General features: G+C 43.7%; 1 protein-coding gene across 4 annotated transcripts; it reads left to right on the top strand.

Annotated features, from left to right (window-relative positions):
- The first annotated feature begins 4,663 nt into the window (after nt 1-4,663).
- On the top strand, nt 4,664-24,531 carry OPTN (optineurin). Of its 4 annotated transcripts, none has more exons than XM_048062491.2 (14): nt 4,664-4,863; nt 5,708-5,887; nt 7,657-7,859; nt 10,939-11,094; nt 11,846-11,922; nt 14,018-14,152; nt 15,289-15,370; nt 18,955-19,070; nt 19,751-19,900; nt 20,561-20,654; nt 21,304-21,462; nt 22,150-22,280; nt 23,246-23,325; nt 23,566-24,531. In XM_048062491.2, the coding sequence occupies exons 2-14, from the start codon at nt 5,722-5,724 to the stop codon at nt 23,685-23,687; spliced, it is 1,671 nt and encodes a 556-aa protein (XP_047918448.1). In that variant the 5' UTR covers nt 4,664-4,863; nt 5,708-5,721; the 3' UTR covers nt 23,688-24,531. The 4 variants fall into 4 exon arrangements, with proteins under 4 accessions (XP_047918448.1, XP_047918450.1, XP_047918447.1 ...); XM_048062493.2 differs by lacking the exon at nt 4,664-4,863 and adding an exon at nt 4,974-5,126; XM_048062490.2 differs by lacking the exon at nt 4,664-4,863 and adding an exon at nt 4,989-5,172.

Here is a 24,531-nt window from a genome sequence, read left to right on the forward strand (position 1 = left end):
TAATCAGCAAATCTGAAGGCACAGCAAACACTCTAGTATTTGCTTTGGCAAGAAGCCCAGGTATTAATCAAGGGTAGTGGTCCTTCCACAGACCCATGGACACTTCTGTAGACAGAATAAAACAACGCTCTTTAAGAACCTGAGCTCTTCAGAGGAAGCAATCCAGACTGGTGTAGTGTATATTCGTGGTGTCCTGAGAAAGAAGTCATTCTTTGGGTTATGTCTGTAGAGTATCTATGGGAACCTGGCCAAAATCAGGAGTTTCCAGCAGCTAACACAGCATCGGTCAGGAGCAAGAAGGCAACACAGACTAGAAAGACAGGAAGAGCAGAGCCAACATAAGAGAGTCAAAGGCAGCACGAGCTCCACATTATATAAGACAGACGGACAGACAGATAAAACTTAAGCCGTATGTGTATATACATAGAGATATACATAGAGAGAGGTTCTTCCTACCTAAGCTTTCTGAAGTTCAAGCCTTTGTTCCAGTTATGTTAGACTCTCAGGGTTCAGCTCCTGGACAACTGCAAAAACAGCCTCTGAGCTGTTAGCCTGGGGTGATGCGAAGATAATTCAACACAACCCTCTGTCTTTTCAGACAAAGCTAAGCTGTGTTATCTCACATTTGCTAGGGAGTAAGATGTATACAAAGACTGTTTCCATGGCTCAGCTGCCACAAGGGAATTTCTTAAGTAACTTTACTGAATCTGAGCCCTCAGACCTGGAGCTGACCAATGCCTATTTTCGCAATAAATACTATGGTGTGACTTGGGGAAAGCTAGACACTTTTATACATCTGTAAGCCGTGCCTGCAAATATTTACCCTCAGTGCAGTACAGGCAGAGATAGATGAGCTACTTGTAACTCACTCCAGCAGTTCAGGCCATCATGGAAAGAGTTAGAATAAAGTTTCCTTTATTCACAGGTCACACACAGTACACTCCTGCATGTTACTCATGACCTACAGAATGGACAAAAAAAAATTGTGACCAGAGACTGTGGTGAAAAAAAAAAACAGAAAAAAATACATGGGTCCAAACAATAGCTTTCTCAGTTGTATTCCCACTATGCTGATGTGTTAAAACAGTGTTTCATGCAAACACTGTAACATTCCTTAGATACAGAGCAATATTTCCTTATCACTTAAAAAAATCAAACTTTTTTTTTTTTTTTTTTTCCACAAGGCCTCATTGGTTATTTATCTTCCCCCCACCCCGATCTACAAAGATTTCAGTTTCTCTTTGCCTTTTAAAAAAATGTTTCATTGCAATTAAAATCAGATATATCACTTCTGATTCCCAAGAACCCCTCCTTCATTTTACAAATGTAAGCAAGGACTGTTCCTGCATTTGGAACTCTTCAAAGAATTGCAAGATACACACATTTACTGGCAGTAAAGCTCATATCTAAATAATAAATTGTTCCCTCAAAACTTGGATATTTTGCTGTTTAAATAACATCTGTTCCCAAAGATGGACTTTTGGTAATAAAATCAGATCTAGGATCGCTGTGGGAACAAACAGCTATCAGAAGCATAATCAGATAGAAAATGCTTCCTAAAATTGTGCTGTCAAGTAAAACTCAGCTCATCTTTGTTGCTCTTCTTTTGTCTTTGCTGCGCACACAGTAAAGTCCTCCAGTTTGCCAGAACTTAGTCCAGAGCTCAAATAAAAAAGTCACAATGAGCTGCTAGTATTACTGCTCCTTGTCCTCACAGAGGCTATCTTTACTGCCCCTCTATGTCTTAAATGCTCATCTAATATATCAACCATGGATGCCGTGACGGGAGGCAACAGTAACTCAGAGATCTCACTCCCACAAGCACAGGAGATCTCTGTGTATCTCCAAGGAGACGGATTCCCTTTCTTAGCAGTATAAGCAGAAAGCACATGCGTTATGGACTCAGCATACATAAATCTACTATGAAACCTGTAAATGGTCCCAAATGTTTTCTGGTTTGATTTCTAGGGAGACTGGTAACCTGCAGCCAGGGTTTGAATGCTGAAATTTCTCAGCTGGTAACCTAGTAAAAGGATGGGTCCCTACCAGTGTCCACTGTCCACCACCCTTCTCTTCCTTGTACTAGTAAGCTTCTGGCTTACTCCATAGAAAGTCAGAAACTGCATCCAACCACAATGTTTAACAGACATAAATAGGCCGTGTCCCTTGAGTGTGGTTAATCCCTTCCTAATCTAGTCATCTCTACAGTATCCTGTGGCAATATTTACTAAAATGTAATCATAGTCTTGTATGAAAAGCATCTCATTTTGTTCAATTTACAGCTGTTGTCTGATCATTTCTTGGGGCACTTTTTAGTTCTAGTGTAATGAGAAACCTTTCCTAACCAATCCTCTTGATATCCTCCTCTATTGTTTCTTCAATAAACAAGGGGAACTGGAAGTTTTAGTTAAGTCTCAGGGCTATGATATCATTGGCCTCAGCGAGAGATGGTGGGACAACTTACGTGCCTGGAGTGCTTGGACAGATGGTTACAGGCTCTGCAGGAGAGAGAGGTGGAGAAGGAAAGGATTACGTTAGGGAATGCCTAAACTACATGAAGCTTGGTTATGGTGATGAAAAAGTTGAGTTTCTTTGGCTAAGAGACAGAAGAAAAGCTAATGAGGCAGATATTATGGTGGTAGTCTCATATAGACAGCCCAAGGTGGATGAAAAGGTAGATGAAATATTCTATAAGCAACTAGAAGTCTTGCGATCTCTGGTCCTTTTTCTCATGGGGGATTTCAAATTCCCAGTTGTCTGCTGGAAATACAGTACGACAGAGAGAAAACGGTCTAAGAGATTCCTGGAGTGTGGGGAGGATAACTTCCTGACAGAGGTGGTGAAGAAGCAAGCTAGGGAGGGTGTCCCACTTGACCTGCTGCTTGCAAACAGGGAAGGACTTGGGGGTGATGTGATGGTTGGAGGCTGTCTTGGGCACAGCGATCACAAAATGATAGAGTTTTTGATCTTTGGTGAAGCAAGGAAGGCAGTTAGCAGAACTGCTACCTTGGATTTCCAGAAGGCAGATTTTGGCCCATTTAGAGACCTGGTTGCCAGAGTCCCTTGGGACTGATTCTGGAAGGTAAAGGAGTGCAGGAAGGCTGGACTTTCTTCAAGAAATAAATCTTGAAGGCACAGGGGCAGGCCATGCCAATGTGCTGAAACTCAGGCTGGCAGTGAAGAAGACCAGCCTTGCTAAACAGAAAGCTTCTTCAGAAGCTCAGGAAAAAAAAAGAAAAAAAAAAAAAAAAAAAAAAGAGTTTATGAACTCTGGAAGAAGGGGCAGGCAATGCAGTAGGACTATAGAGCTGCTGTCAAGTTGTTCAGTGAGAAAATTAGAAGGGCCAAAGCCCAACTGGAACTCAGTTTGGCTAGTGCAGTAAAGGAGAATAAGAAATGCTTTAATAAACACATCAACAGCAAAAGAAGGACTAAGGAGAATCTCCATCCCTTACTGGTTGTGAGGGGAAACATAGTGATGAAAGATAAGGATAAGGCTGAGGTACTGAATGCCTTTTTTGCTTCCATCTTTATTAGTAAAGCCAATTGTTCCCAGGGTACACAGCTATCTGAGTTGGAAGATGGTGACAGAGAGTGTGATGAAGCCCCTCTAATCCAACATAAGAGAGCCTGCCTGGTAGGGCAGCTACCTTCCAAAGGACTGACTGCAGCCCTCATCTTCCCTGCTGGATTTTGCTTTGGGTCCCCACTGGATCCCACCCGCTGCCTCCTCTGTGTAGAAACTTGTACGGGAAGGGAGTTGCTGTGTGCCCAGATGTGGGCCAAGGCCATGGAGCTGTGAAGGACATAGAGCTCCCTTCTCCATACCTACCCTACACACACGGTTCATCGCAGGTCAGTGGGGGGCTGATGTGGTGGGGCGTGCTTATCTGTCCTGCAGCCTTTGGTTGTGTGGGACTTGGCTGCTCTGCCACCTGCAAGGCCTCTACCCTGACAGGAAAAACATAGAGCCCCGTGAAGCAGAACCCGAGGGAGGCCCATGCAGATGGGGACCTGTCCTCAGAGGAGCCTGTCTTCCTCAGTAGCCCCAGGGCCAGGCTCAGCAGGATGCTCTGCCCTTGGTACTCTCCCCTCTGCAGGGTATCTGGGACCGGTGCTGTTTAGCGTCTTTGTCGGTGACATGGACAGTGGGATCGAGTGCGCCCTTGGCAAGTTTGCCAGCAACACTGAGCTGTGTGGTGCGGTCGACACGCTGGAGGGAAGGAACCTGGACAAGCCTGAGAGGTGGGGCTGTGTGAACCTTATGAGGTTCAACAAGACCAAATGCAAGGTCCTGCACCTGGGACAGGGCAATCCCAAGCCCAAATCCAGGCTGGGAGGAGAATGGATGGAGAGCAGCCCTGAGGAGAAGGACCTAGGGGGTTAACAAGAAGCTCAACACAAGCCAGCAACGTGCACTTGCAGCCCAAAAAAGCCAACAGCGTCCAAACAAAAGCAGTGTGAGCAGCAGGGCAGGGAGGGGGGATTGTCCCCCTCTGCTCTGCTCTCGTCAGACCCCACCTGGAGCCTGCGTTCAGCTCTGGGGCCCAGCACAAGGACAGGGATGTATCAGAGCGAGTCCAGAGGAGGCCACGAGGATGATCAGAGGCTGCAGCCCCTCTGCTGTGGAGCCAGGCTGAGGGAGCTGGGGGTGTTCAGCCTGGAGAAGAGAAGGCTCCGGGGAGACCTCCCAGCGGTGGGCCAGCGCCTAAAGGGGGCCGGCTGTCAAGACCCGCCCGGCCGGGCAGTGCCGCCCAGAGGCCGCTCCGAGCTGGGGAAATCCCCGCGGGGGAAGGCGGAGACGGCGGCTCTCGGCACTCAGCCGATGCGGGCGGCCGCCGCCATGGGCACGGCGTGAGCGGGGTGAGCGGGGCGGCGGCGGGCACGGCCCCCGCGGGGCGCTGAGGCGACGGGGCCGGGAGGGGACCGGGGAGGTCGCTTGTCCCTGCCGCCGGCCGCAGGCGGCCGTGGCCGGTGACTCAGCGGCTCCGGGGTGGGCCTACGGGGAAGGCAAGGCAAGGGGAGAGCCGTGACTGGGCACGGAGGCGGCCGCCTCAGCGCCTCCCCCGGCGAAGCAAACTGCGACGGAAAGAGAAAACGAAAGCTGGCAGGGAGGCGGCGGAAATGTAATCCCGGCGGTAAAGGGGACCGAGAGCTTTTCGAGGCCTCCTGGTAGGGGTGTGTGGGTGGGCAGGGGGTCCCCCAGCCCCGGGGGGGGTCCCCCAGCCCCGGGGAGGCTGCTGGGTGCGCCTGAGGGACGGGGAGAGTGGGTGAAACACGGCTTTGCTGCCCTTAAAGGCTTCCTAGTGTGCAGGGAAGGGGATTAAAGCTTCTTTTTATGTTTCATTCCCAGAGGAAGGGGCTCCCAAGGAACGGTTTTAGGCTGAGAAACGTCTCGGTGTTACTCATCCAAGATGTCTCAGGAATCAAATGCCTTATTCATCCAGCCCTCTCTTTCTGGGGGGGGTTAATGGGATATAGAGACTTGTGGATGTCTCAGCTTTATTCATCCAGTCCTCTCTCTGAGGGGGTTAATGGGATATAGAGACTCGTGGGTGTTCTGGAGTAGTGGGGTCAGAGGGATCGGGTGGTCCCTGCATGCTATGACTGGATGCACAGCTCGTCCAGGTGAAATGAAAGTGTCGTATTTTCTTTCTAAGTAGCTATTTGGCAAGAAATCATGTTTTTCTCATTACTGACCTTGTAGTGGTCGCTTCAGAGATGTCCAGCAAGGTGCAGAGCCGTCCTGCTGAAAATGGAGAGCATCCCAGGAGCAAAATGGAAAACGGGACGGACGGTGCGGCTGCCCCCACCCTCAGCACATACACACCAGAAGAGATGGTACAGCAGATGAAAGAACTGATCACTGAGAACAACGAGTTAAAAGGTGAATGTGAATGCAGATCTGTCTTGAAATGCAAAAGGAGTCTCTTCTGCAGTTTGTTTGTTTGTTTTTCTTTTCCTGCGGGTATGAATTCTGTGCCCTTGCTGGATGACGTTTTATATCTGGGTAGCATTCACTGTACAAGCAACTCTGCAAGTGGCAAGGCCAATTGATAGGACACATCAAGTTGAATCAGTATGGAAGATTAGGGGGAGAACAGCCCAATTTATGAGTGACTTAGTTGCTTCAGAACTACACACACAGTCAGAATTGCATTGTGTATTTTAGGAGATTTTGCTCATCAGCCTTTAAGAGCTTTTTTTGGTTTGTATTTTAGAATGGTTGAGCATCTCCATTACAGATAGACTAACATTTTGTCATAGCTACATCAGCAAAGTGGATAGGTAGTCCACGACATCCAGAATAGTTCTGGTTAAGATATTCTCTGAAAGGTGCTGAATCCTCTCAGGTAGCGAGGGGAATTGAAGCAGACTGTTCTACACTGTGTGTAGTAACCACTTCGAAAGTTTAGTTGTGGTAGCACCTTCTGTGCTTCAAAAGGAAGTAACAGTCATAGCTTGGTCTATCTGGGAGAGACCATTAGATTTCTCTGAAAATGCCTAATGATTTAAGCCTTTTAGGTGAGAAAGCTTTGTTTCTCGATCCCAAAATCTTAGGTGTTAGATGCATATATTTTTTTTAATGGTTAGAGCAAAACCCAAGGGATTTGGGGATTTTCTGCATAAAAGACAGAGGTACCTAACTATTTATATAGTAACAGAGCATAAAGTCATGTGTCCTGTGTGCTGTGATTTTAAGTCAGTGTTCAAGTTCCATCTGAATCATTTTTGGACCTGGTGCAAGTTCTCTGCCTTGGAGTCCCATGAGTATCTGGCAGGAAAGTCGCTTCGAGGAGCACCTCTGGTATTCTGCTAAAAGGTCCTATGCCATATAAGATAATGTTTTAGGGCCATAATTGCAGCTGTTGTAACTCATACCTTGCAAAATGGCATCAAGACATAATGGCAGTTACAGGAATATACAATGTTCAAAAGATTTTCAAGCAACTGGCTTCGAGAATGTTGCTTTAAAAAGCAAGTTTGAAATCCTTTTGTTGACTTCATAAAAATACTGTAAGCATTTTGCTATAATGAGACTGGTGCTGTTACATACTGACTCACTGACTTTGTTACATAAAACATGCCTTCCCAGTCAGGGTGAGCTGACCTTGCTATAAGTTATCAGTTACATTTTTTTTCAACATTTTAAATCAAATCTTAACCGAACGTTCAAGCAGAGTATGGTTGGACATATTTGAGACCTTCAATTTGATAGCATCTGCTTTCATGCACTATTTTACCAGTCTAGAAAATCCGCTTTCCCTGCTGACTGTCATTAGTTTCATAATCTCTGTTCAGTAGTTTCATTTGGGTTCATCATGCACATAACACATGCAGCAAGATAACGAGAACTTCTTGTGAGCAATACTTCTTGCTTGCACTTCTTAGCTTCGGAATAATTCAAGGAGTGAGAGAGTGTGGGCATGTTATTTCAGCAATGGTTTTAATAGTATTTATCAAAGTGTTAAGGAGCTGTAGTAAGTTTTGTTTCAGTTCACTATGTAAGACACATGAGAAGGAGGTTTGCATTTCAAACCTAATTACTGCTTACCCCTTTGATACTGAAGAATGCTGAGCCCATGTAGAGGAAATCTGCTGTTTCATTGACATGTGTTACTGTGAATCAATGACTTGTCTCTGGCTATCCTTTAGAAGCCATGAAGTTGCATAACCAAGCTATGAAGGAGCGATATGAGGAACTTTCCATCTGGCGAGAGAAGCAGAAAGAAGAACGAGAATTTTACGAGACAAAGTTTAAAGAAGCAAAGCAGTGCCTGCTAGCCAAGTGCATTGAAAATGAACAGCTACAGCAACAGCTTCAGAGCTTAAAGGAAAGAGAAGAAGGAGCTGAAATGGTAAATAAGGAAATGCTTGGATTGACATACTTTGAAATTAATGAAAGGAGCTTTTATGCCCCTTCATCATATTGTGAGGTTTGGAGTTTTGTTAACGTTCTCCATTTTTATCCTTATGCTGTAACAGGTAGTCTTGGCCTGACTTATTTTATGAAGTGAGTCTTCTCAGAGTGTGGTAACAGAACATAGTGCCACACCTGAGATAATTACCATTTTAATAATAATTAATAATAACAGTTAACATTATCAACATTACAAATCAGAAATGAGCATTTCTTGGCAACTTACCATTCTTTATCTTGTTTACTGTTCGGTTGGCTTCATCCCTCCCTTTCCTCCTTAGATTCTTTCTCAGGAAAGTTTGATTGCTTTGTTTTTGTGTTTCCGGTGGGAAGTTGGCATGTAAGCAAAAAGAAAAAAAAAAAAAAAACAACCTGCCATCTATTTTTATATCACAGAATCACAGAATTGAAGGGGTTGGAAGGGACCTCCAGAGATCATCGGGTCCAACCCCCCTGCCAAAGCAGGTTCCCCAGAGCAGGCTGCCCAGGTAGGCGTCCAGACGGGCCTTGAATGTCTCCAGAGAAGGAGACCCCACAGCCTCCCTGGGCAGCCTGTCCCAGGGCTCCGTCACCCTCACCGTGAAGAAGTTCTTTCGCATGTTGGGGTGGAACTTCCTGGGCTCCATTTTGTGGCCATTGCCCCTTGTCCTGTCCCCACAAACCACTGAAAAGAGGTTGGCCAAATCCCTCTGTCTCCCACACCTCAGGTATTTATACTTATTGATGAGATCCCCTCTCAGTCAGTCTTCTCTTCTCCAGGCTGAACAGACCCAGGTCTCAGCCTTTCCTCACAGGGGAGATGCTCCAGGCCCCATATATCTTTCTCCACTCATGAAAGCCTTTTTACTAAGGTTCAGATTAGATTTGTTCTTCAGCTGCTCTATTTCAGTCTGACTGAGCTTTCTCCCTCTGTGTTACCTTTGGCTCTGTAGCAAGTAGTTTCTAATGTTGCAGGTGATAGCTTAGCAGTCAGGTAACACCAATTCGCAGGTAGTACTGAGTACGTCTGTGGACAAAGCCTGTTAGAACAAAACCTGCTTTGTGTCCCGCATTGTTATGTGAAGAGATGATTAACGAGAAGTTTCACGCACAGCCAAATCAATCAATACTGGCAGATGGTGCAGAATGAATGTGGATTCTCTGTTGCCTGCTGGAGGATGAGTGTATCAGCCTTTCCCTCCACAGGGTCACTGGTAGGCTTTCCTTTCCTCTCATGACTGCCTATTTTATGGAACTCTGTTAGAAATCTCCCAACATGTAAATTTAAACTGGCCGATGAGTTCGAAAGTTGTGAAGGGTATAAGGGAAGTCATGTATAAACATGTGATTGTGCAAGTGTGACTGTGTTAGGAAACCAGGCTAAAAGTCGTGTTTCAGGATTGTGTTCCAGGGAAACTCAGAATTTCATAAATCTGAAATTTTAAGGGGAGGTAGGGGATTTATTCTGCCCATACCTGTTTCAGAACTTCTTGTGCTTCAGATACTTAAAGTGTGTTACTGACAGAGTGATCCAACCTGCCTGGGCAATCCGACTAAGTAAAAATAAATCTCTTAATTATCTCATCTGTAAGAACTCCATAAAGCAATTCTTGATTCTTTAGTGATTTTTGCAGTTCTATCAGTCAGTGATAATTTCATTTAGATAGAAACATTTCACTTCTGACCATGATTTTCAGGCTGACAGCGTCATCTAAGCCAAAATGGTTTTCTCTCTTGAAGACTTTAGCTATACTTTAATTGAATTATCTTTTTTTTTTTTTCAAAGCACTAAAAAAAATTCTCCTAATCTTCTAATTTTCTCCTTAGGAGAAAAAAAAGTCTAATTTCTCTCCTCTCACCTCTGTTTTTCACTCTTTACCGAGATGGATTATAGTCCCTTGCTACTGCTAAGTGACGTGTCCATTTCACACAAAGCAAATCACAGATGTATACTGTTGCTTTCCTTAGTGATAAAGCAGCATTCATAGGAGAGTTTCTCTCAAAACAATACCCCTGAGAGCACTGGTGGCAATGAAACTCTCTCTTCTTCACTGGAGCTGACTCCTGTTGCAGCCTTTTATAGCCTGAGCACAAAATCACAGTGAGTCGTGTGTAAGGAAGTATTGCAAGATGAGACACTGTCATCATGGCAAGAGTTTGGAGATTTGGCGTGAATGATAGGTTAGAATGTAATTCCGACTCCAGGAATTGTTCAGAATTTATACTGATGGCATGTCATATAATAAAGCATTACCAAGAGATAGAAGAATTGGATTACAAAACAGGGAAGAAACAAACTCCAGGGAGAGTTTCGTAAGGGGGAGAGGCATCTAAAGGAAAGGGAGAAGAAAAAGAGGCTTCCTGGTTATGTGGGGGCTTAAGAGAGGGTTTTGAGGATCCTGAGGAAAGAGAAGAGGCAGAAGGTGAAGGAGACAGTCACAACTAGAAGGAGAGATTAAGTTTGGGAAACTCTGAGGGATAGAGATTGTGGAATGGGAGGGATGTAGAACTTGGTGTGAAGGTCACGGATATAGGCAGAAATTTATACGTGGATGTGGAGTACAGAGAGGGAGTTTTAAGAGTTTTAAGGTGGTAGAAGGCTGAAAGTGGTGTATACAGAAAGTCTCTTTGCCAACTGGTCTTTTCTCCCTAGAACCTTAGGTAGATTTGGAAAAAGAAATAAGGATATGGGAAAAAAAAAAGAAAAGAAAAAAGTATAGGACGACTGAGACCCTACGTGGCAGTGAGAGGCATAGATTCAGACAAAGATTTACATCCTAATTATCCGTGCATTCAGCAGACCAGGTCCATGGTTTCCAGAATCGTGATACTCATCGCTTGATAAACCTGGTTGCACAGTTTATGCTTCTTGCTGTCTAGTGAACCAAAGCATAGCTTAGGGATCTCTATACTGGATTTTTCCAGGCAAACCTAATCAGACAAGTAGGGCAAAGGGACACCACTGTTACGTTCAGGCTCTGTACTCCTTGTCTGCTGTTTCCTGTTTGTTGGCTAATGCAGGTTTTTGTTTATCCCAGGAGGGCTGCGTGGCTCCTGAGAAGGAAGCGAAGCAGCTCAAGTCCCAGGTGCAGCGGCTCCAGGCTGAGAAGGCAGATCTACTAGCCATCATTTCAGAACTGCAGGTCAAGCTGAACATCTCAGCAGAGGACTCTTTCGTGGAGATTGGGATGAATGTAAGTGAGGGGAATAAAAAGGACACGGTGAGCTGCAGCCAGAAACTTTGTTTCAAGCTTGGTTCTCATTTTTTTGCAAAGTGATTTTTTCTTCTGTGTTCCCTAGAAGCACAGAAATCTGTTTTTTTTCTACTCTTCTTGTATCTGAGAAATCTTTACAGGCAAAAAGTGAAATGTGAAAATGTGGGTCTCTGCTACCCCTGTAATAGCACATCCCTCTCTGGAAAAAAGTACAAGAAATTAAGAGAATTTAATTAAAAATTCTTCGGAGTTGTCAGAGAAAACTTCAGACTGCAGGAAAGCTTCAAGGATGCCTTCTCCTTTTTTGCTACAAAGAGTTTCCTTTGGACTACAAAGGTCATGGATGAGTTTTGCAGTGGGAAAGAAGAGTGGTTCTCTTGGCAGGCAGGAGACTGAGTGGTTTTTAGGCTTGTATTCAAAATCTATTGGCAGTGCTGTTGCTGTGTCATCTTTACAAGAGAGAATGGCCATGGAAATTGTTGATGAAAGGAGAAGGCCAAATCTCATTGTTGTTTCTCTTCTCTGATCAGTCCTGAAGAGATACAGGGAAAGGCATGTGAAGTATTTAAGTTAACATGAAACTGGTATGTAGGAGTTTTGTGTTTTATTTATTTTTTATTGCCACCGCAGTATTTTTTCCTGGTTTTCTTCCTTCCTTAAGTAAATAAAACTATGTCCCGGTTAGTCCAAATACCAAGCTAATAGTTTTTTTTCTTTCTTTCTTTCTTAGGAAGGAGAAATAAACAGAGCTGCAAAAGAAAATCAAGATAATAGTGGTGAAGTGCCCAGTAACGTCGCTGTCTACATGTATGTAGATTCTCGAGTGATTCAAACTTCTGCAATGTGTTTTGCTTTCAATGTAAGGGAAGTTTTTTTTCTAGAGGAACGTGTAGTAAATCCTGTTTTTCTGTGGCCTTGCATCCTTCCACTGCAGTAGCTCTACCTTCTGACCACGTTGGAAAGACCCCCAGCTCTCTGGCGTTTTTCCCTCCTGTTTTCACTAGCTGACGAGGGAGTGCGTATTCTGGCCAGTTGGCCGGGCATTTATGTACGTGCAGACTTGCCAACTGCCTGCTACTTTTCAGGTTTTTAAGGGAGGCCAAAAAGAAAAGATAGAGGCTGCAGGGACGCCCTCCCATCTAGTCACTCTGGACTCTAATAGAGTCATCTACCCGATTCTAATGATATTGGTAAGAATCAGAGGTCTTGTAGCCTTTCAGACCCGATCCCTGCCCATTCTGCTTGCGTGTTGTTTGTATTAATTTGATCATAGTGGGGCAGGCAGACAGTGCAATGGCATAGTCCTCGTTTTTCAGGGTACTAGGCTTAAGATATCAGCGTTCTGTTTAAGTTACTTCTCAAAATTTGATCTTTACGTCAGCTCCAGGGCACAAGGGACTTTCTTGCCCCTAGCTGAACCTTTGCTCCTCATGGACACAGACAGCTGATACTATAAAACTTTCCATTTGGGATACTGCCCAATGTAGCAGCTAGGTGCTTGGGGCTGAACTGTCTCATTTACTTTGTGGCCTTGCTTTTGGAAGGGAAGGATATAGAAAATGTTTGGGGCAAAGCAGGCTGGAAAGCTGTGCTCTGCATGCGTGTTTTCCTTTGAACTCCGTCACCGCCTGCTTCACTGCAAAGGAGATCAGCATTTTAATGTAATAACATAGAAAACTTGACCCTCAGCATGCGGTTAAGAAGCTGAAGGCAAAAAACCAGTTATGGTCAAGTTATGAAACAAAGAGATGCTGACCGCAGACAGGCTGCAAGCATTCAGGTTGTCATGAGCAATGGCTTGTGAGAACACTTTGATTATTAGACAATAATCTCTGTGGGACCTGCTTCCCTTCTTATGAGCGTCAGAGCCATGTCTACAAGAACAGGGGGTATATATACCTCTCTCAAAATTTCCTGTGGCACCACGTGTCTTTGTCCAGTACTGAAACCTTAGACCGGTGCTCTTAACAGCTTCAGAGAAATGTGATCCACTCAGGACAGGTTTATTTCTGTAAGAGCAGGCCGATGCACTAAAAATCCCCTGATAAAAGTTATTTACTTAATATATCCTGGCTGAACGCTGTCTTTGGGGTACTGAATTTTGCTCACCAAAGATACCAGGCTCTCAGGAGCACATACAGCACTATGCTTTACTTTCTTTTCTGAATTACAAAACTGAAGTTGTAAACACGTGCTGTTTTCCAGCTGAGCTTCTGAAATGTGTAACCTCTATCTGTTACCATATAGTTTGTGAATTTCGACGTTCTGTCTGGATGGACATGAAAGTGGAGGTAATAGAATGCAGTATTTTATCTCAGAAAATTAACTTAGTTTATTTTTTCAGAGTGTTTTTTATTTGCTTTGATTTGTTTCTGTGGTAGCATATGCAATTTTCCAAAGAGCTGTAGAATATGATGGAGGCAAAATATTGAAGGATTTTTTTTGTCTGGAAAAGAAAGTAATTCCCAGTGTCCATTGTTGGTGGAGCACGCCTTCTTCTCCTGGAAAGGAATGAGACAAAGATAAGACATGTTGCATATTTCAGTGGAAAAAGAGTTATTTTGGGAACATACAGCAGCACTTAGCAGAAGGGGATGCAAAGTAGGTCAGAATAAAGGCACTGGGTTTTGTATTGTCTTGACTGTTTTTGTTTCCTTTGCTTAAATACCAAATTGTTCCCCCAGCCTGATGAAGGGACAGTCTGAGCACTGCACACGCTCAGGGACTGGGGCTACTGGTTTGTGGGCAGGTCGTGGTTCTCAGGAATGAGCTCTTTGCTCAGAACGTTGCTTTTCAGCACTGTGTGAAACTGGCCTTTCAGATCAGGTCCCAGAACCAGGGGGTGAGGAAGTGCCCTAATAAAATCATAGCTGTTGTTACTTACCTCTCGTTTGGTTTGCAGCAGGGGCAAATATGCAGATGAGTCCAAGAATTTGGAATCGGAGGAGCTAACTGTAAGCCAGCTGCTCTGCTGCCTTAGAAATGAAACTCAGAAAAGAGAAAAACTTGAGAAGGAGCTGCAGGATCACAAAGAGAGGTACGAAATGGTGCACTGTAATGTTTTAAGCTGTTTTCTTTCAGGGCTGCTGCTGCAGTTACCAAGTCTGTGGCTGATGGGAGACAAGCTGAAATATCAGTATGACCTGGATGGGGAATTTCCTGAGTGCTCACTAGTAATAATGTCTTTTTGTCATAGCTCTGATAGGGATAAACCACAAGTTCCGTTCTGTGAGCAAAAGAGTTTCTCTGTCTTATTACCTCCGGTAGCACCACAGATCAAGACAAATTACCTGTTGCCTCTTGGGTTTCAGCTTTCCGCAGGTGATGTCAGAACAATATGAGAATGAGCTGAGGATGTTCTTTCTGCTCACTCCTCTGTCATTATTTGCTTTTATATGAAGGCAATTTTTGTATCTACGTGCGGGGCTTAACCAAATCACCCTGTATAAAGCAGGGATTACAGTTCTCTTTGTGCTATTGGCAGGCTACGTTTAGCAGTGTGAGCTTGGCAAAGCTCCTTGGAAATGTCTACGATGATTTTAATTCCAAACTTACCTAGGAGAGCATTTTTGCAGTGAGACCTGCATGAGGGTCCATCACAGCTCAGTTATGTACGTATCAGCATGACTGTTCAGGCGTGTACAATTGCCCAAGCAGTAGCTGCTCCAAATCCCCAGTTTGCAGAGGCAGAGTAACACTTCCTGGACATTACTTGCTATGAAAGGTTAGTGGCTCAGTAATTGTTTTGACGTGGTCTTCCTAGAAGAGGTAATGAGCCAGAGCCAAATGATTCTTAGAAATCTCAGCTTCTGAAAATATCGGAGGAAAATAGAGGCAGTGGTAGTCATTGGATTCAGTGAACAGACTGACCGGTTTTCAGAGAACTAGCAGTTTTGGGCTGTACCAAAAATTGATCGGTGACTAAATTGACCAGCGACTGAATGTCACTGTCCTTCACCACACATGCAGTGTAATTCCACTGTAATTAAATATACATGCTGGGGGTCCTGCATTCATCAGGAGGCCCCACGACTGTGCCGGCTTTCCTGCATGTCTGGACTTTCAGCTCTGCCCCCATTCGTGGCTGTGATGTTAGAAAGGCAGTACATCACTTGCATGAAAACCTTGAACAGTCACAATGTACATATTGAACGGGATTCTTCTGTTTTCCAGAATTTCAAAGCTGGAGAATGAAACAAGCAACTGCCTGGAGAAAGGGACACAAACTGACCAGGAAGAAGAGAGTACAGAGGCTGTAAGTATCTGTCCTCCTGAGCTGAGTTTTAACAGCATACAACTTACGTGTTGAGACCAACAACTTCAGGGTCTACATTTGCACTTTTTGTCAGAGAGCAGGGGGCAAATGTCCTGCACGAGCCATGGAAGTGAATTTTGAACTCTCCAATCCATATCTTATAGGTGGTTCCAAATTACACCAGCCACGCAGAAGGGGTAAGATTGATGGCCAAGAATTAGGGAAGTGTGGCATAACTTCAGGTGCACCTCATTGTCCTGGCCATGCCCATTAGACAGAGAAGGATGCAGTCATTTCTGTCCCCACAAAATCTTCTAAACCGGATGAATTTTCCAACTGCAGACTAGGTCAGCTTTTAGATAAGAATCCACTGACAGCTAACTGTAAAACAGACTTTAAATGTGTAGCTTATATGGTGCTTGGCTTGATTTTTTCATGGGTCAGGTGAGATGCAGTGCAATGGGGGTGTGTAACTATCTTGGGTTGTGACACAGATCCAGGCAAATTTAGTCCTGATGTTTTCACTTAAGGCTTTGAATGGATTTTGGGGTTGGGATTCAGCTCCGGATTCAGACATCTAAATTTATGTGCCTACAGTTGTAGGCCTCTCCGTGTGGGGTAAGTGTGTAAAAATCACGGAGTCCCAGGATGGCTGAGGTGGGAAGGGACCTCTGGGTCCGTCTGGTCCCACCCCTGCTCCAGCAGGGCCACCCCGAGCAGGGTGCCCAGCACCACGTCCAGGTGGGTCCACGATCTCCAAGGAGGAGACCCCACAGCCTCTCTGGGCAGCCTGTGCCACTGCTCTGTCACCCCCACAGCACAGAAGTGCTGCCTGGTGGTCAGATGGATCCTCTTGTGTTCCTGTTTGTGCCCTCTGCCCCCATATCCTGGCACTGGGCACCACTGAACAGAGCCTGGGAAGCTCCCCTAACAGTAGAGATCCATTCAGGGTCAGTGCAACCACAAAATACAGACAGCTAAGAATGCCTGTGTGTGAGGCAGCGTGGGTTATCTGAGGTGCTGCATGGGGCTAGCAAATATGATACGGGATCTGCTGGAGACCTCTGTCCTTCTGAAGGCCAGGACAAGTATTCTAGGGCAGGGCTGGCTTAATTAACCAGTTCTTCTTGTACCAGCTTGTGGTCAGGCCAGAAGATGTCCTTTCTGTGGAAGGCAGATGATGTCTCAGTTAATTCTTTACAGTATTTTTATCTCAACTTTGCCTTAATTACAGTTTGAGCCCCGTGCTCCTTACCTAAGGGCTGATACCGACGTCAGCATAGTGGCATCCTTGTGGCAGCACTCATTCTTTCCATGTGTGTGCTGTTGAATATGCTGTTGTATATGCCCCTTCAGAGGGTTCTCGTCAGCTTAGTTCATGTTTTCTCCCTCTGTTGTAAAATGTAGATATTTAATGAAACAGTGTATGGTTGTGGTGTGGACTCTGAGGACTCCGCAGTTGGAAGACATCCTGGGGAGAGAGGGAAGTGTTTCTCAAACCTGCTTTACTCTGTTTGGAGAGTGAGGAGTGGCTGGGGTAGAAGAGGCTAGAGAACATCTGCCAAACACTCACGTGGACACTAACTCAAGCCAGGTCTCCTGAGATGAGGCATCTTAAAGCACCGCTGCAGTTATTGCTCTGCCATCCCTGGAAGGCTGCTTGCAAAATTCCCAGAAACAGACCTAGAAAGCTGTGATTTTGGTGTTCCTCTTTCCTGAGCTAGGAAGTGGTTGTTGGAGAGAGACAGTCCGTACTGTGCGATGGGATTTTTTGAGTCAGCTTAGTCTTTTCTTTCAGCAAGATTGCTTCCCAGAAGTATGCAATGATAGTGTCCCAATTAAGTAAGATATCTTGAATTTTGATGGCTTTCGTGAGGGAGCAAAAATTCACAGTGCAGCTTTATTAGAAGTCAGACTCTTGCCAGTGATACATGGTTTCATTTGCTGGCATGCTTTCTGTTAAAGAAATTGCTGCTGATGTCTAGTTTTCTGCAAATTGAAATGCCATCACCTTACAGAAATGAGCGCTTTCCTCCGTGAGTATGATTGGATTAGCTGGATTGCTCAATAACATATTTTTGTGGCTTGCTTTGAAGCTATGCTGGTAGACAAAAGATCTCATTTTGCTTCGAAGTTAGAAAAAGCATAGAGCAATGTGGTTTGTGTTCACACCATCAAGTTCAGTCCCTTTTGATTGGTATGACTGGCGAATGGCGTTGGCAGCTTATGGAGGGTGACCTCTTCAACACCCGTCAGTAGACAGTTGTGTTCTGTCCACCTGTCAGTCTCACTGGCTCTGTTCCACACTTCTGCTGGGAGATAAAAGCTGGAAGTGCTCACAGGTCGTCGTGGATGAACAACTTCTGTTGCTTCAGTTGCCTGGTGAAGTGGTGGACTTTCTCTGTTACAAAAGTGAAAATTTTCTTCAAGGATGTACGACAGCAGCAAATTCTTGATACACCTGGTATCTTTTTCAGCCACAGCCACCTAGCTCGCTCCCAAGCTGGACTGGGGACTTCCCATGCATTTGAAAAGATAAAACATTTCCAACGAAAATTCGAGTATGAGGGACAATTACACTGATGCTAGTGTGATGATAAGATCTTGATGTTTCTTTAGGAAAGCTCGAGGATGTGCCTTGAGAAACCACAAAGCAGCAGGAGGCAAAGGTTTCGTCTCTCCTAGAGTGTGGGAGTATATTTTAGCAACTGAAACCCTGAAGTGTTTCAGGAGGAGTGAACTGCTCCTGTTTCTTTCCTCCTACTACTTTTTGCCCGTCTTATGGATCTTTCGGTGCTCTTGGTCTGAAGCCCAAACAATAAGGCCAGAGACTCACAACAAAACTGGTAATCTCAGAACCGCCTAGGTTGGAAAAGACCTTCGAGATCATCAAGTCTGATTAATAGTTGTACTAGAAATCATTTTTTTCTTGATTTGCAAAGTAGATTCCTGAAGGAATGGTAATGGAGTCATCATTTGTTTTTATTTTTTTTCTGCTACAAAAAGTTAGAGGCGTAGACTTCCAGTTCTGTGACGCTCATGTGTTGTGTGGCAGAGGCTGGCGTGTTTAATCCGCCTCCTCTAATTCTCTGCTTCCAAACTGCTTCTTCCATTCTACACCTGCTGTCACACCTCTTTCTGAAGAGCTTACTGATGGTAGGAAACTAACCTACCTAAGGATACCCATGTGTTTATATTTCTTTGACAGACTAACTGCTGCTTAGAGGAGTGGCAGTAATCACTGACTCTGTCTGCTCTGCCCACAGGTTTTAAATGATGAACTCTGTTACACACCTGTATTCTAGACAAAAGCAATAGAGATGTCTTAGAGTCACGCATACCTTATGACAGTGTTAAGTCAAAATGGGGTTCTGCCACATTTAGGAATAATTGCTAACTGTGAGGCCTTGCAGAAGCAGCCTTACTATTGAACATAAAGTGTAATGATGCAGACTGATTTGTGCCGTTTTCTGTAGAAAAAGAAAACTTCTAACCAGTACTTTCTGGTTAGATGTCTTAGTTAGCTTGCAATTTTCCTATCTATAATTGTCCATGTATAATTTTCCTTATTTTTTCTCTAAAAGGTTGGCAGTGAAGTAGAAACCCTGAATACTCAAGTTTGCGCTCTGTTTAAAGAGCTTCAGGAGGCCCACGCGAAGTTAAAAGAAGCAGAATTGATTCAGAAGAAGCTTCAAGAAAAGTAAGGTTCAGAAGAACAAAAGTTTTGCTGTGACACCCAGTAAATATTTGTGTGACAACTCCCACCTAGGGAAACTCACTAACTCTACAAATACCAACTTAAATATCTGTCTCATAGAAATGCTGTAAAAGATTGCTCCTTCTTTGTAAGTGGAGATGAAAGTACAGAAATACAGAAATTGTCAGCAAATCCCAGCTGCCAGCCTAGTTCTACAAATAGAACCCCACTGCCTGGAATTTGATCATTTGGGTTTTAATCCTTCCTGTCATAAAGATGAGTCTTTCTTGTTTCCAGCTTCAAATAACCAATCCGTGTGCTAGTCTTAGGGGAAGAAACTGAGGGACCTAGTTACAAGCCTTTTCACATGAACTGTCAGTGCTTTTGAAGATTATTGATCCTGTAGGTCATAAAAAGTGGTTACAAGAACCTCACTGTATTTGCTTAGTTTTCTGTCAAATTCCAGTTCTTTGAAATTCATATTAGTAAGAAAAAAAGCATTAGGTTTAGTAGTTTTATTTTCTGATGGTTGTGTACAGATTTATCTTGTATTTCTTTTTTCTTCATCAAAATAAGCCTTTCAAATGATTTTTTTTTTCCTACAACACCCACTTGTTCCAAATCCATCAGGAAAAGGGGAACAGGGTGGATCAAGCTTTTTCTTTTCTCCGTTGTTCTGTCAGGTGCCAAGTACTGGAAAGAATGAACTCAGCTGCTGCATCAGAATTGGAGGAGAAGCAGCAGCTAATATACACCATCAAGAAGCTGGAGCTGCAGGTGGAGAGCGTGCAGGCAGAGGTCAAGCTAGAACAAGCCAAGACACAGGAAGAAAAGTGAGTATGACTTGGTTTTGTATCTTGGGGAGATATTGCCACTCCCTTTCATGTGCAACATGAAGGAGTGTGAAATGTCAGCGTAAGCTGTACGTAAGTGTGTAGGCTGAACTGTCTGCAGGTACTGTCGGCTGCTGGAGAAGCTGCTCATTACCTGGTCTATGTCTGGTTCTCCTCCTGAGGAATTCTCCATCACTTGAAGTCTCTAAATCAAGACATCAGTGTTTTCCTAAGAGAGGTGTTAATTTGGAATGGAATTGGTGAACTTGATATAAAGGTATTGGGCGATGGATTCTTCAATCTGAAATGCAGACAAATCAGTAAGGGCATCTGTTTGGACTCAGTCCAGGGATGAGCAGCACACAACTTCCTGGAAGAGAGATGTTGAGAGAATGGAGCACAATTTTTTCTCATCAGAAATACAGATTAATTTGCAAAGAGATGAGTTATTTTTTTCTAAAGACTGATAGATTTAGATTTGTGTATACATGTCTAACTCTTAAAACCCTAGGAAATTGAAATTTTACAAGGAAGGAAAATAGCCTTCAACTGGGACAAGCAGGATAGTTTTGCAAAATGCAAGATGATAAAAAGAGCACCAGATCTTTCAAAGAACTTCTAAGTGTTTCAAACTTTTGCCTCTTTCCTTTTCAAAAACAGGACAAGATACAGTAACTTGCAGGATGCATACAACAAAATTCTTCCTGAACTCACTGAAGCAATGAAAACAATCAGTGAAATGAAAATCAAAGAGGTAAACTCATCATCAGAAGAAATCATAATGAATTAGGGGGGAGTGGGAAGGGATGTGAGAATGTATCTGGGAACAAATTCAGGCAGGAAACAGTTGTGGTCCCTTCATATAATACAGCATGCAACATAGCAGCGTTGCTCTGAGAAAAATAGATTCTGTGCTGTCAGTTACGGAAAACTTAATGCACATCAGTACTTAAATGGTGTTTTCTAGGTGTGGTTTAATCTGCAGTGCAGTATGAAGTCCAGTCCTTGGAGATAAGTGATATGCAAAGGCATATGTGTGTTCCCACAGCATAGTTTGTAAATGTAGGAGGATAGAGCTCTAAACATTTTTGTATTCTTATATAGAATGTCTACCATAGTAGGTCCTCTTCGTAACTGAGGCTCCATGTAAGTGCCAGATTTTGGAAAGTTTCCTTTTGAGTGTCCATTAGGGAGTTCTGTTTTGACTTGATACAATGTAGTTTGAAAGCTCAAAAAGAATTTATAAATTGAAAGATCAGTCACTGCTTCTGTCTTAGTGCAAGTTGCTTTGATGGCCGTGGAGTTGAAATCTTTTCCAAGGGCAGGAGGAGTAGGTAGCAAACTTCCACTTCAAGCAATGTCATGTTCTGAGTTCATCTCATAATCATAGTTCCTCCTTGCAGCTGGACAGAGTGGATAAAGCTGTGGTGGAAGAACTGAATGCGAAGGTGTTGCTGGCAGAACAAGCCCTTGCAGCAAAGCAGCTCCAGATGGATGAAATGAAGCAGATAATTACGAAGCAAGAGGAGGACCTTGAAACCATGGCTGTGCTGCGTGCTCAGGTATGAGTTCTCCTTTGAAATTGGCTAGTTCCTCCATACACTATTCAGAAACCAGAAGGAGCTATTTAATGTCTCAGTCTGGAATATTGTGTGTGTGTTTCCTCAGTTCCAAAGCACAAATCCCTTACTCATCCTACAGATCCCTGCAGAGCCTGTACCACCATGTCCTGCAGTTCTGGAGAGTACACTGGAGTATGGCACAACAAATAAAGGCTGGGAATAGATGTGTTTTCATATTTAAAACTACTGTCTTAAAAATCACTGCATATGTTTTAGGGTTTATTTATTCAAACCTAACACTGTGTGTAAACAGCATCTAAAAAGGGTTTGCCTCACATTTAAGGCAAAGGGAAAAAAAAAGGCATCTTGGTCTGGTTCCACTATCTGTGCCACCAATTTGTCAGTGTCACAGGTCAAGTCACCTCTTCACTGCTGTTCTGCACCTTGTTTCAGCTTCTACATCAGTTGCACAGTCCCAGATAAGACCCTTGAAGTCTAAATGGAGAAGCTACCAAGTCTTCTTCACCTTGTATGCAGTGCAGCTGGGTACTTTGCAGTACATAGGTGCTTCACGAGTGTTTTAAGTAGATGCAGGCTATGATACGGGTTTACTATTTTGGCATGTAATACATGACTTGGTTCAGTCTAAGTTACAAATTCTCAGCACGCTTCAATTTCTCTGATCAGATGGAGGTTTATTGTTCCGATTTCCATGCTGAGAGGGCAGCAAGAGAGAAGATCCATGAGGAGAAGGAGCAGTTGGCCGTCCAGCTGGCATACCTGCTAAAAGACCAGCAAAACCTTGAAGATCTTGGCCGGTGAGAACAGACTTTGGCTGAGCCGTCTTTGGATTGTCTCGTTATCCCACATGCTGGAGATGACCAGTGTTATATTTTTAGCATCTCAGTAGAAAGGCAAACGAGTTTGTAGACATGTATTTCTTGGTTAATTTGAATTTTAAAAGGGAATAAAAAATGAGTTGGCTGACTTCTCTAATTTAGTTTTGTGATAGAGTCTCAGAAGCACAGTAGCGTAAGGCACGTCAGCTCTGACTTGGATACCTCAGCAAGATTTCACTTTGGATGACTCATACTCGGTACCTTCTCCTTGCTGATTCAGTTGAATTTCTTTGGATTCTGGCCTCAGTTTTAGTGGTGAATCTGCAGCTAAGCTTGCTGCATGTGTGCCAGGGATATGTGTTGCTTCTCCAAGTAGTAGTAATAAGTGAGCATATGCAGTTTCAAGTACTGTCATGCCCTGTAGTTGCACTGTTTTAGCACTCTTAGCTGTAAAATACAAGAAAGAACTATTAACCATGTGTTCTCCACTCATCTTGTGGAAGCCCTGGATACAGGAAGAGTGACCAGAATTTGAAGAATCAAATTACATGTCAGGTTAACGGCCCTCTGAACCCATTATCTTGTATAACTTGCTTTTCTACTTTAATCTGATTTGCAGTTTGCCTTGAGTGGCTCAGAGCCCTTGGAGTTTTCCAGAGGAGTGTCGCCTGGATTCCTGAGTGTGTAGCTGCCTAAATCCTGCTGGTGTCAGTTGTTTGACCCTGATTTCAACAGGCACTGTCTCACAAAGCAGCAGTGTTTCTAGGTCCTGTGTCACAAAGCAGCAGTTGTGAACTAAATGCATGACTTGTTAACATGAGTTACTTGCAAATCTCCTGAATTGTTTTGAATCCTCTTAGCTTTTCTGGATGCAAAGGGAAGATACCTTCTGTTCAGCCTTCTTTTTCAAAGTCCTTTTAATTGACTTATTTTTTTCTCCTCAGAAACTCTTTGGCGGAGATGCAGAATCGCCACGGAGCCAGGGCACCAGAACGGGAACAGTCACCTCGCCTTGTCCAAAGAGGTACCGTAAGCACCCTCTCCAGCTCACGGGGCCGGGCCCTGCTGTGTTCAGTTTAAAACAGCTTTGCTTGGCTGCAAGCTGCTCCCCAACTCCCTTATGGCTGTTCTGGCAACTGGGTAGCTGCAGAGAGTGTGATTCTCTGGCTATTGGGAGCAAGCAAGTCCTCTTTGAACTATTGCGCAAAAAGAGTGGAAAAATCAAGTAATGTAACAGGTAATCATTTATCTTCTCTGCTTGCAGGAACTGGTAGTCAAGAATGGCCAGAGCAGCGGAATATCTCAATGTATTCATGTCCAAAATGTGAAGAAATTCTACCTGACTTGGACACACTGCAGATTCACGTTATGGACTGCATTAATTGAATAATGCCCTCCAATTCCTCATCTACTGGAATTTCACCTGCCAAACACACTTTTATTTTCTTCTTTCTGCTGAAATAATGCTCATCTCTACATCCAGTGAAGGAGGTTTTCAGGGTTTTTTCTCATCCTGTGAGAAAACAGGAAAACTCCTGCCCTACTCTGCACTCCCTGATCTTGCTGTAATCTGCTTTAGGAAAAAAAAATTTATAGGTTAACAACATGGATGCATTAAGAAACTCACAGAGTGTCTGCTGCAATTAAATCTTTAAGGAACATTCCCCTGATGTGCTCTGCTCTTATGGCTAGTCCACAGCACTGGGCTGAATTACTGAAGTCAGAAGGGAGATGGGATATATGCTGATCAGTTAAACTACTGTAAGCCTGTAAATACTTCATCTCTCATATACTATTAATCAGGAAACTAATAGATTAAAAAGCTGTTTGAGAAGCTTCCAGTGAAACGAAGTAGTGTCATATTCATCAAGCATTTAAAATGAACCCTGCTCTTTCTCCAGATGGCAGTTTTATTGCTGCCCTCGTGACCATACTAATCTGATGTTATATTTTTGATGGCTTATGTAACTCCTTGCTTTAGCCGGATGTGGATAAGGTTTAAGACAGATCATTAAGGTCTGATATATGTAGCTCCTGGTGTACCCAAGTCACTGGGTTTTATAGAACTTTGTTTTTAAGGTGTTGTCTTGATTATTCCTTATTGTAATAAATTTATTTGAATCTGTACAGTATTGTGCTGGAAAATCTGAAATGGATGTAACCTAATTTAAAGAGAGGAGTATAATGGATTTTCACATCTCAAAATAAACCTATGGCAAGTATAAAATTA

Source organism: Anser cygnoides, chromosome 1 (assembly GCF_040182565.1).
Source record: "Anser cygnoides isolate HZ-2024a breed goose chromosome 1, Taihu_goose_T2T_genome, whole genome shotgun sequence".
Lineage (NCBI taxonomy): Eukaryota > Metazoa > Chordata > Aves > Anseriformes > Anatidae > Anser > Anser cygnoides.